The sequence below is a fragment of the Macrobrachium nipponense genome, chromosome 41, assembly GCF_015104395.2.
Source record: "Macrobrachium nipponense isolate FS-2020 chromosome 41, ASM1510439v2, whole genome shotgun sequence".
Lineage (NCBI taxonomy): Eukaryota > Metazoa > Arthropoda > Malacostraca > Decapoda > Palaemonidae > Macrobrachium > Macrobrachium nipponense.
The window spans coordinates 32385118-32398933 of record NC_061102.1 but is presented as its reverse complement, the minus strand read 5'-3'; the positions used below and the strand labels follow the sequence as shown (position 1 = coordinate 32398933).

General features: G+C 37.0%; 1 protein-coding gene across 3 annotated transcripts in view; it reads left to right on the top strand.

Moving 5' to 3' along the window:
• Positions 1–13816, top strand: part of LOC135212655 (uncharacterized) — a 310546-nt gene that overhangs the window by 275181 nt on the left and 21549 nt on the right. For all 3 annotated transcript variants that reach the window (XM_064246281.1, XM_064246283.1, XM_064246282.1), the window contains exon 4: positions 4435–4570. In XM_064246281.1, coding sequence (XP_064102351.1) covers positions 4435–4570 — 136 coding nt within the window. The remainder of the gene's footprint in view (positions 1–4434; positions 4571–13816) is intronic.

The window sequence follows — 13816 nt, the reverse complement described above, 5'->3', positions numbered from 1 at the left end:
ACAGGTAACTAGGAAATGCCCAACTACACCGTGAACTCGACGCAAGCTGACACAACCCAGCAGATGAAAACACCGTCATAAACATTTCCGCAAAATTGACGTCCCGGTGATTTCGCCTGGGTTCTACTACATGTTGCATGGACTGTCTGAAGAGTTACTTTTAGGAAAATGAAAAATGATTCATTTTTCCTTCCGGCCGGCAATTCAAAATGAGACTGAGCTTTGATATGGAGAGGCCAGGCAGGCTTCCCTGTCGCAAAAAATGTGTACCCAATCTTACTCCAGTCTCTCTGTGCGCGCTCCGACATCAAATGATATGGTAAAATTGAAGCCTACGTATCCTGGCCTACCATAAATATATTGTATCCACAGAGTCTAATAGTATTTTCGCGGAAAAGCGCCGCCGTGAACAAAAATGATCCCCTAAGAGCGAGAGAACTCCGACGATGCGGAAAATGATTCCGTATTTAGACCCTAACCGACTCTTTTTACATTTCTCATTGTAAAGGAAATGGGCTCAAATAACTATGTTATTTCTTATTTGCTGCGAGATATAAACCTTCTATTAATTCTGAAAACGTTTAGAATTTAAAATTCCTTGAGGTGACCCCGGTAAAAGCTTTTAATTTCGTTTATTTCATAAGCCGCTTATAACTGCCGGGCCAGGGCTGGAAAATTTGTGGCTTGCCTACGCCGTACAGTTTGTTCAAAGTTCCTGAAGTTAGTTGTTTTTAATAGCATAGACCGGTGTATGAGGAGAGAGAGAGAGAGAGAGAGAGAGAGAGAGAGAGAGAGAGAGAGAGAGAGAGAGAGAGAATTGGGGTTCGGAACATGTCATCATGTTATGAAATTCTCTAGAAGGCTATTATAAACATACACTACTGTTACTTTCTAAAAGAGAGAGAGAGAGAGAGAGAGAGAGAGAAATACATCGCGGCCTGATTTTGGAAAAAACTAGTAAACTAATTATATATATATTTTTTTTTTTTGAGAGAGAGAGAGAGAAAGAGAGAGACAGAGTGATATAAATAATTTATTATAATTAGATTTTCTCTTCGCCTCTGTCGTCCAATATGTATCTTACGAAAGGTGAGAGCATGATTTTGAACAGCATGACATAAATCCCCCATACTGCCAAGATTCAGACAGCCGTCAACAAGATGTTTCGAGGCAATATCAATTCACGAGACGTTTCTAATCCCTAGAATATCAAATTGAACTTTCTTTTCGTTAGCAACATTTCCAAAACCATAGATAATTAATCTGTACTTTTCATGAACCATCATCCAATTACGGTTTAAATAGATATCTTGTCTTCCGTCAAATACATGTAGATGTAGTGACATGAGAATTCAGTGATACTGTACGCGTATTAAGCTAAAGTATATATATATATATATATATATATATATATATATATATATATATATATATATATATATATATATATAACAGGACCTGTTAGTCCGGGAAAGCTCGTAACTTTCTTTGAATAAATATCTCCGATAGATACCATCTGACCATATAGACAATATCTTCCTTAAGGCAACGATGAAGCGGATTAAGACAATTAACAGAACCAACTTCGGCTTGGCGATGACCCCAGGCATCACCTAAGAGTATATCTCCCACTATATCTTTTACCTTAGTAACTTCTGTCATTCACTACTGATAAGGGTGGGAATCAGTCCACCTTAGCTTTAAACCAGTGTGTTTTAATGGGCCTTTTATACTTGAAGCGTATCCTGTTTTAACAGAAAAATTTAATTTACACACACACATATATATATATAATATATATATATATATATATATATATATATATATATATATATATATATATATATATATACACATACACGTACACACCTGTATGCATGTTTGTATATATGGCACCACTAAAACATAAATAGTAACCCAAAAGGAAATTATTTATAGCGCGTGCAATTTCCTTGAAAAGGATTGTCTTTAGAGATTTGTATTACCTACCTCTATTACTATTAAAATTTTCCATTACTAGTTTCAGCTACGATACACTGTTGAGACATTTTAACTTCTCCAATTCAAAATGTATTTCAACGATTCATTTCGAAATTAAAAATCATTGCTTTCATAACTAATCTCACCTTTTCAGTTATTCACTCCCCTACTTAAATGAATGGTTTTGCTCTATGCATGCGGCTAATTTTCATATTCCATTTCTCCGATTAAAAAGAACATGAAAGTTATTGAGATGTGCAGCAAAAATATTTACATCATCCTCATCATTAATAACTTAATGAACATACCATTACTTCAATTTCAGATCATGAAAAAATACATGGATTATTTTTTCGTTTGAATACAAAAAATGCAGAGTTTGACTGAATATTTTCACACTAATGCTCAATATTTTTTCTGTTTAACCAGAGGACCAAATCGCCTTCCTTTTTCAAGAAATATTATCGTTAGATCAGACTGAAGGCAGCTCAATACAGATACAAAATTAACTTATGAAATTTAAATGTGCTACAAAAAAAAAAAAAAACTGGAGCTCAAACGATCATCAGTTTCCAGTTCTTTTAACTTTATGCAGAATGCACGGAAAACATTAAATCCATCAAAGGCAATATAGAGAGAAATCTATCCTTGATGTCTCAGTACATTAAGGAAAATCGGCTGATATGCACTGCAAGTACCTTTGAGACCCATAGTAGTAATTTTGAATAACGATAAGTCTTGTCTACAAAAGAGATGCGCAGTCACTTGGAGCTCAAATAACTGTAAATAAGAAAGTGTTTATCCCAACTGCACTAAAAGTGAGCCCGACCTTCAAATTCCTTGGTTATCTGGGCTTAGTGTCAATTCATGAAACTGCAGGACTCGAATTATTTTCCGTGGGTTCTGTGGCCCTACACTACCGACACGACCACAAATCTTGAGATTATAATATACCTCTAATAATCTTTAAAATGGAATCACAGGATAGTCCTTAATGGCACTGAGCCAAAAATGGCAAGGACTAATCGATTACGACAAACTTGATTTGAATGAAGTGTTATACTAAAAATATTTAAATAAACATAATACCTAGATTCGTGAAGCCCTTGGCTACCTTAGCTTTCCATCTAATTTCAAAATATTCTTGTTTTGTAATACACGTATTGAGATCATAATATCCTTCATTGCTCAGTGGAATTGCTTTAATAAGACAATAATATTCCTTCCGACGAGTAAGCCACCTTTTCCTAACGTAGAGGGATTCGGAGCTTGTAGCGGTATGTCCCATATAGCCGATGCTCCGGGAACCAAGGAAAAAACGAGGTGAAAGGGAAAAAAGTGGCGCTGGACCTCAAAAGAAGACTGTCAGAGTCTGGGAAAACGGAAGCTGGACGATAATTACAAAGCTGGACAGGGGAAGGAAAGAAACTCAGTTTATGGCGTTCTTCCTGTAATATGCTTAGCTCTTCGTTCTGTCATAGGACCCTATGATACACCTTTTTTTCCACTCATATTACTGTGTATACGCCGAGTACCAAATTTCCTGGTGTTTCAGTTCGTTTCGTAAGAATTTATCCACGTTTTGAAAACGATAAGAATAATGCATACGAACAAGGGACCAACGAAGCCTCTGATTTTGGTTAGGCATGATCGTCATAGCATTCCAATTTTAAGAAGCTTAAAAGCAAAGATTGTCATAAAGAGTTGAAATATCTAACAGCATTACTACGAATGGTCAAACAGGATTTAATGCCCTTCCACTGATCCCGCAACTAACCCATATGTATTACCAAGAATTTGTTCTTCACTACGGCAGACCTTCCTATTTAAATTTCATGTCAGATGAATATTGAAATAATTATTTATTTTATTTCCCAATCTGAATATAGCCTGCAATGATAACTCACGGTCGGACCGGTAAAATTTTAGTTTAAAAAAAAAAAATCATGAAACCACCAGCATAGGTATCATTACATCATCGCTAATTATGTTACCGAGGCTAAAACGGCAATCAGTGTGTAATTTAAAAGTAATAATCTCAGACCCCAGTGATCCCAGATGACCTTTTTTACAACTGGAAATTGGTGGTCGTTACACAGCTAATTCCGAAAATAACATAAAAGAAACTGCTCTTAATCTCTCTATATATGGCTTTTTAGATCCTCTAGATGACACAAAAAATTTGTAAAAAAAAAATGTTTTTTCTAAATTATTTCCGACGTCATTTCTTATTTTTAGAATTCCCCACAAGTCTCTCTCTCTCTCTCTCTCTCTCTCTCTCTCTCTCTCTCTCTCTCTCTCTCTCTCTCTCTCTCTCTCTCTCCAGACGAACACACACACGCACCTGCTAAGAAGATACAAAACTTTCCCGCAACGCTTCCATGAAAGTATCCCAAAAGAATATGAATAATGCAATAATAATGAGGCATCACTTCTTTCTTTTTCCCTCCTCAGAAAGACCGGTCGGGAAGAGAGGTGGTCGTCCTGAGAAATGTCTCGAGGGCGACGGCGGGGAAGTTCAAGTGCGAGGTCCTTGCCGATTATCCGAGCTTCGAGAAGGACATCGAGAGTACGTCGATGGAAGTTATAGGTGAGTGGGAGAGGTCTGGTTTCCCGGGAAACTGATCAGGATGATCTGAGATACCTCAGGGATTGACTGGTTACAGATCCACAGAATGATCAGGTTGATTTAATGCACAGTGACTGATCAAGAAAGTTTTTGAAAAAGTATTTTAACTGACGAAATACAAATGATAAACGTAAGTGAAAACAAGTCCTTCAGGCCAGCCCTCTGAGAGCTGATAATCAGCTCAGTGGTCTGGTGAAAAATATTTTTAATCATTAATAATAATAATCAGCAATAAACTGGGACTGACAAAGCTGAGGTGAGACCCAGGATCGTTTTGCCTGTCTTCCAGCCTGAATATTCGGTAGAGCAAAGCATCAGAATTGTTTGAGGATCAAAATCTAGACCAGACTGATGTAAGGTAAATAAGTGTTGACAGGGTTGATGAGAGAGATATCAGGGACTGGTGACTTGACCTGAAATGTATAGTCGAATGTATGGGTCCACCTGAATAGTTATCAAGGACGGAGTTTATTCGAGATAAAATTTGGATTGAGTTATCTGTGATACACTGGAGACTGGAGATGGAAAAACAAATCCACAGTTATGTACAGGTACACACATTTAAAAAGTAAATCTCTACAGGGAGTTTTCGGGAATCTTTTTGACCTGATTAGGAATAAAAAAGAAATCGGCTGGGTACAGTTGAGATATACGGAAACTGTGAGATTCCAAGATTTGATGGAATGAGCTGAGGTACAACGGGATAGGATTTTACTGAATGGGTCTGTGATATATCGACAAACTAACTGAATTTATGTGAGATGTAGTGGTTCTGTGTGTGGATTAATCTGAGAAACATCTGACCATAGATGCTGGGAAATACTGCTTGCTAAAATTATAAAAAAAATATACATAGTATTCATATTGAACGCTCAAATAAGCAAGCATTGTAACTTCAGATGTATGCAATTTATCACATCAAATTGTAAAAAATTTATGTAACTGAAGAGCATGAAAAATTTTTAAAATATGTTATGGAATTCTAAAGGTAAGCATCATTTATTATTTAAAGAATAGTTTAATCAAAGGCATAATTAATTTACAAAACAGTATTTCTCGGCAAATTACAAAATGAAAAAGTCATCATTCTTAGGCTTGATTCGAAATCCCTTTTATCAAATTATCCAATGCTACAAGACACTGATAATATGCATATATTCACGAATACTGTAACACTACGGTAGAAAAAAAGTTACGCTTATTTTGGTACCGTCTAAATGGTCATCTGATGAAGTAAACAGTCGATACATTCATGGTATGAGGAAAATAAGACTGACCAGAAAGTGAACCGAACCATTAATTTCAACACGTAATCGAACAACAAAGAAGAAAGACTCATATTATAAATGACGTAAAAAAAAACTCCAAAAGAAACAATAGATTTTCTAGAGAACCGTTACTGAGTAGATACACTGCATCAGCCAATGCAAACACACCGAGGTAAGTATATCTGCTCATGGGAGAGGCAGTAGGCAACAAATATGCAAGCTGGCCCGTGACATATGGAGCCCAGCTAACACACGGGCATTGAGAAATGACCCAGAGCCGTGCCACGCAGCCAAGTATGTCGGCTGCAAGAGCAGTAACATCATTATTACACATTCTTCAATTACATCGACTTTCTTGAGAGGTTCAGTGCCAGTGCCATTTACCAACCCCACCCCCCTTGTTCCTACCTCCCCCGGCTTCTTCTCCACACCTCTCACAATCTTCTGATAATTTCCAGACCTTCTTCCTTCCCTCCTTCTTTCCTCGGGGCTCGTTTACAAGCGGAGAAATTTTCCAGAGATGTTCACAGGGACCAGAAGCCTCTACCTTCCAGTGTTAAACATAAACTGTCCCTCGATGAATTCTGTCCTAAAGACCTAAGTGCAGTTAGAAATTCATTTGGTACTTTCCATAGAAATGCTATTTTAGTATATACACAATGCAAAAACCTTTTTGAGCATTAATGGATTTGAGAAAGTTTTATGAAATTCTAAAACGTACATAAAACTATTAGGATCAAATGATTTAGGTTACTTCATGTAAACAATTTGAAGGAATAGTACTTACATACGAGTAAACGGTAACCAATTTTATCCAATAACGAAATACAAAGTATTTCAAGTAATGAGAAAACAACTTATTGTGCAAATAAAGCTTACAAAGCACAGCACAACAGGCAACCTGGACGCGATATATGTACGTGTAGGGGAAAGCCTTCTTGAATGAAGGGCATTGGCTGTGGTATTATGCATACCTTTTCCACCCTATTGATTACTAGACAAACGTCATTCATCAGGGCTGATATGGTACTCAGGTAGTATTACAAAATTTAAATACTTACAGATAACTATATTGGGAAATTACAATATGCTGAGTAGGAATTACCCATTAAGTGATTGCACTGTATAATTAGTCTTAAGTATTACAAGATATTGAACTTTTATATATATTTTTCAATATAAAAAAAATGATTTTAATGTCTGCTATACAAGATACACATTTTATCAGGTTTCTGTTGAGGTACACAATTGCTACGGAGTAACATATGGTATACTATGGAGTAAATAATGAGCAATGTTTTACTTTATAACAGTTTAAAATTTGAAATAATTACTTGACAGTATGAATGACATTCAGATGAGGTCAACACATCAGATTTTAAATAAATATTATAAGAAAAATTAGATATACAACAGTTTTAATGATGTCAACACGAAGCTCCAAAATATGATGTACTACAATGTAGTTTATGCTCAATATGCTAATATAGATATTTAACTGAATGAGTTACATTTAGATGAGTCAACATATAAAATTTTAAATAAACGTTATAAAAAAAATAGACCCATAACAATTTCAATGATGTTAACAGGTAACTGAAGGATAAAATGTATACTACAATTTAGTTACTGCACAAAATGCAGATAATTATTTTGCTGAAGGAATTGCATTTAGATGAGGTCAAAACATAAGATTTTAAGAAAATATTATAAAAACAAAGTAGAAATACAACAGTTATTTCTTATGCTACTAGGTAACTGCCGAATAAAACATACTACAATTTGATTTTGTACATGATACATTATATACAAGTCTATTGACTATCTGGAGCAAGCAAATTTTGGATGAGTATTGATAACCCTTTTCAGCACACCAGGTTGCAGAAAATGCTTGAGTAGGTCAACTTCACTCAGTCCTTGTGGCCTGTAATGAGTAATCACTACACACTCCACGAGATAATGACTTAGAGTGTGCTTCCTTAACTCGCCACATAGTCTGCAGCATGTTTCTGATGGACTGACAGCTGGCGGTACCTCCCAAAGGTATCGGCTCTGCATCCTTAGTCTGCTATACGCTGTTTGCTCTCTTCTGCTCTCCAGTCCACAAAGTTTGTAGTCAGGTGGTTTACCTCCAGTAATTTCAATGTATTTTCTTATTGATGAGAGTGTTTCTTTGGGCATCTCTATTCTCTCATTCTATCTTCGCATTATTTCCATACCGACCGAGTCCTTCAACATATTAAGGGATGGTGTCAGTTTGTAATCCACTCTCTCCTTCCTTGCGCCTTCTTTAGCAAGCTCGTCGGCTCTCTCATTGCCTTTGATTCTAATGTGTGAAGGCACCCATATGAAAGCAACCATTCTGCCTGCTTGTCTGATTTGTGATAGCAGGTCTATAGCTCTTCTCACTATGATATTTGATTCAGCTTTTCTTGGTGTTAGTGATTGCAAGGCACTCAGGTTATCTGTTGCTATTATGGCATTGTCCTTATTCTTATTTATGATACTCAGGGCAGCTGTAATACCTTGAAATTCTGACTGTAATATGGAGCATCCATCTGATGATCGTAATAACAGAGAGAGTGTACCTCCTCTCCATTCTGATACACAGTTACCCTGCTCCCTGCTCTACCATCTTCCAGAAGTGACCCATCTGTATAATAATGTACCCGTTCCCCCTGAATACTGTCCAGCCTCTGAAAATAGTCATCCTTCAGCAATGGAGGATTCATCTCTTCCTTTTTCCCTTTTAAAGCCGATAGCGATATCTCAGTCTCTGGTATGCTCCATGGGGGGATACCTTTCACATCTATCTTGGTTACGGCTAAGTATTCTTTCAAGCTAGAATCCTCTATTAATTGTCTTGCTGCAGTAACCCAACCATTCTTTAATCTTCTAGCTGTGAATTAGAGTATCCCTTGTTAATCCATCGTCATCCGTCAGGATGGACCTATACAACTGGATGATTGCTGTTCTTGCTATTCTGTGATGTATTGGATGCAGACCTGCCTCATTCCTCAATATTTCTTGCCTTACACTTTTAGGTGCCCCTATTATACTTCTTGCTGCTTTGTTCTGGATGATTTCTAGGATACCAATATAGCTCTTCCTCAGCGGCAGCAACATGCTACTACTGTGGTCAATCATAGATGTATAACGTCGCTTCACCATAGGTACACTTGCACCCATAGAGCCACATGCTACTTTCCAAAGAAGGCATAACCTTGCTGCTAAAGCCTGTGCTATTCTCTTAACTTCATACAATTTATGACACCTGTTATTGAGTATGACACCCATGTACTTGTACTGGGCTACCTTCTCTATTCTCTGCCCTTGTATGTGCAGTATCAAGGGGTTGCGTGTACCCCTTGCTATCATCTTAGTCTTTTCAGGTGATATGACTATTCCTATGCTGTTACATAATGATGTGCATGCCTTAATTGCCTGTTTTATTCTCTTATCTGTGCTAGCTTGTACTACTATGTCATCTGCATATATGGTTATTATGATTCCTGGTATATTAATTTTTCCTAGTATATTCATTAGAATATTAAAAAGAGTGGGTGATAGAACACCTACTTGAGGGGTACCCAACTCCATTTTTTCCCATCTTGATTGTACACCTTCGAAGTAGACACAACTGATTCTATCAGTTAGGTAATCCATTATGAGCTGTAGGAGTCTTCCTTCTATCATTTCTGCCAACTCTGTCAAAATAATTATATGGCTAGCCCTATCAAAGGCTCCCTTTAGATCTATGAATACTGTGTATTTTAACCCTAAGGCTGCACTTACTCTATGAATACAGTGGTGTGTGCTCCTCCCAGGTATGTAGCAATATAAATTCTTTGAGAGCTTTTTCCTAATAAAGAAATTGAGCCTATTTAGTAACATTCTTTCAAATACCTTGCACAGACATGATGTCAATAAAATAGGTCGAAATTCACCTGGCTTTCCTGGTTTTGGCACTGGTATTATGAGCGACTTCTCCCATGTTTTGGGTACGGGCTGTCCTGACCATATCATGTTGTAAAGTTTCAGAACTGGATTTCCACTCACTGTTGTGAGGAACCTGATAGCATTATATGTAATCCCATCTAATCCCGGTGCAGTAGACTTCCCACTCTTTAGAGTTTCTTGCAGTTCTTGCTCTGTGAAGAGTTTGTCATCACACTTCCCTGCCTTCTTAAGTGCTGCCCTTAACTTCTTTATTTTCTTCCTTATCCTCTTCTCAACTGCCACTCTAACCTTGATGGGTAGTGCATCATTGCTAGCATCAGATGACCACTTTGTCATAAGTTCATTTGCTCTTTCTCCTGGGCTGGGATGGAGCGGTTCTCTGTTTTTCTTCCCTTGGGCTATCCAAGTAATGATGAAAATGTAAAGCATTCACGATCACGGGTTAAGCCAACTGAGGCACAGTAGATATTAAACAAATTACTTCCACCTACCATTCCTCTCCCAGGATTAGAACCTGGGTTACCCCGTTTGGCAGTCGTGAACACTAACGATCACACTATGAGGCATATTATCACATTTTTACTACAAAACTAAAAAAAGATCTGGAAACCAAATAGGTTGACACCACATGGAAAAGTATCGTTTCTTGCTGTAGTAAAATGAATCACAGAATAAAAGTAAAGCTGCAGCTAAAGGTTTCTGTAGATTTGAGATTAAAGGTTAAAGAAGAGTTATTAAGAGTCAGATGTGAAGACAGTGAGAAATGAGTTCATAAATTAAACACCGGATGTTCAAAAGGTACAGTACCTGATATAATGATTAACTAAAGATGAAAATGACCTAAGACTTTTTGCAAGTGATAATGTCAGCTGAACTCCTCTGACCACTAGCAGTTGAAAGACCCAGACTTACTTGGATGACACATATGACAAAATGAGGCTGGAGACGCGTGGAGATTTGTGGAAGTGAAAACACAGAAAATACGTGGGTAGTGGATTCTCACAGAGGCCCTTAGCGTTGAAGGCGATGATGACGGTGATTTTTATAACTGTAGTCGTTCAGTTTGTTTTAGAAAAACTTGTACTTCGCAGTAAAAAAAAAAAAAAAAAATCAGACTATTGGAATATTAATAACTTTAGCTGCAGAATTTGCTCCAAAAAATGTTAAATGAATCAACGTCGTTCCTTCATGAGCAGACTTGATGTCGAAAATTAAATCTAATTAAAGCGTTTACGATGATAGCTAATGGATTATTATTCTCATCAACAATGATAAGAAAATAATGATCACTGTCATAATGTCACTAGCTTCACCAGTGGAAATATAAGAACATTTTAGAATGATTATACATACGTCAGATATGCCAATAGTAGAGTGATTAGAATGATTATCATTATCATTAACTACAGATATTAGAATAATTATCGTTACCATTACCTATGGCAATATTAGAATTAGAACTATTATTATGACCATCACTTATGGCAATACTACATTTATTTTTGTCTAATCAACTATGAGCTATTATGACAATAATACAACGATTACACGGTAACAAGACACCTTCCACTTTATGCATACATTCATCATTACCAGAAATGTTCACTTTTTCGTTGTGACATAAAAGTGATTACCGCATCATCACCCCACACCACTTCACAGACTTGAGAAGCATTTTATTTCCTAGACTGAAAACCAAGTCTGACTCTCGTGCCTTGAAGCGCCCATTACCGCCACAACCAGACCAAGTAGGGTCCACTTCAACTTTCACCCTCATCCCTCCTCTTTTATCGTGGTTCTGGGATCGGCATCAATGTATAAGCTCCCAAAAGACTGTATATGTCTTCAGGCCTTCGCGGTGTACTTCATAATAAATAAACTTTATGCAGTCATGCCTCTCCAATATATTTGGCCATGAAATATATTTAGTATTTACTCTTCGTAAATACTTCAGACTTGAAAGTTCGAGAGGCGAGAGAGACACTGGAAAGCACAACGAAAGAGTCGGGACGAGAACAGAAAGATGGAAAAGTGAAGGTAGCCAACGCTAACAAGGAGACATCGCGCGGCCGGCGGGGACGAGCAACATCACAAAGTTGGTCGAGAAAATCTAATTTGCCTCCTGACCATAACTGAATTAACAAAATTAAACTTATCATAAAAACCAGGCCTTGAAAAGAGAATACCGAATACCGGGAAATAAGGCACGTCATTCCGAAAGGCTCTGCCAAACGAAGAAATAAAATACGACCTCAAAAAAAAAAAAAAAAAAAAAAAACGGGCAGAAATAAGTTTCCTTTGTTGTCTTTGGGGGAAAATAGCCAAGAAAATCTACGGAGGAAAAGAATGTTTGTATAACCATCCGGTGTAATCACATCATGCCCATTTCTCGTGGGCTTCTGTAATCATTCCTATGATACGCCAGCACTGTTTGGAGTTACCCTAAGCTTTGTTCTTTATTTTCCTTATTTCTACCCTGTGACCGCCGTCCCATCTTTTGCATGTCTCCGCATAACCATGCCATGAATCAGTGCGGTTCGACGATGAGATGTGACACCATTTCTAAAATGAAATAGCTCTCTTGCGTTCTTACCTAAATATTTTCTCTCTCTCTTCTCTCTCTCTCTCTCTCTCTCTCTCTCTCTCTCTCTCTCTCTCTCTCTCTCTCCAGCTCAAACAAGCACTTAATGGGAACAGTTAGTGGGTCATGTCTTGTTTACCTTCGAAAAAAAAAAGGTTGTGGCAGTAAGAGCACACTAAGAGAACTTATCACTTTTCCTCTTGTGGCAAAATCACCACTTCCACTCTATAGCTGTAATCGTCAAGTGGAGCGGAAACCTCTTGCAGACGATAAAGGTATAAAAAAAGGCTGTTTGCGGAGTATCACTGTCTCTTTGATCTTTATTGCTGAAACATACATATGTCGGAGAGAGAGAGAGAGAGAGAGAGGTGGATGTTGTTTTTCAGGCGATGTTACAAAACCACGAAGACAGATTTAAAAAAGACCCAGACTTACTTCTAGTATAATAAAATATATTATGAGTTATGCTAACGTATCCTTACCGTCAAATGTATCAAAAGTATGGCAGGGCCGAGAATCAAAGTCCCGAACCTGGAGGAGATATTACGCGACCGTCCCGGCATAGCCAAGCAAGGGACTCTGAAAGACGAATTTATTACCCGCATATTATCGTTGTTTTATACACACACACACACACACACACAATATATATATATATATATATATATATATATATATATATATATATATATATATATATCCTAACATGCAGTATCTGCGTGTGTAAAAAAAAAGTACCACTCATATAATGTAGAAGAAATAATAATAATAATAATAATAATAATAATAATAATAATAATAATAATAATAATAAATAATAATAATAAAAAATAATAATAATAATAAATAATGATAATAATAATAAATGCGGGGTGAATTATAAATAACACTAATTTATACATATATAAACATATATATATATATATGTATAAATATACATACATACATACATACATACATACATACATACACACACACACATATATATATATATATATATATATATATATATATATATATATATATATATATATATATATATCCTTCCCTAAATCTCGGACACCAAACTGATCGAGAATAAAATGGAACCAAAAATTTCAATAGGATTGTCATCGGGCGCCATAATTAATATTCAAATTTAAGTTAAATCTCACTCCCCTTCCAGCAAGCTCCCCTCCTCCCCCCACCAGCCTATCCTCCTCCTCCTCCTCCTCCTCTTCAACATCTCCCACTAGGGCGCCCTCCCACACGAGATGCCACCTCCTCCTCTTCCTCTTCCTCCAACAAGCCCCACCGCCACCCCACCCCTCTTCCTCCCTCGTTTGATCAGGAAACTCAATAGCAATTATATGAAAAGTTGGCGCTAAATAGTTTTTCTGGTGAAGAGGGGAGCTTTGC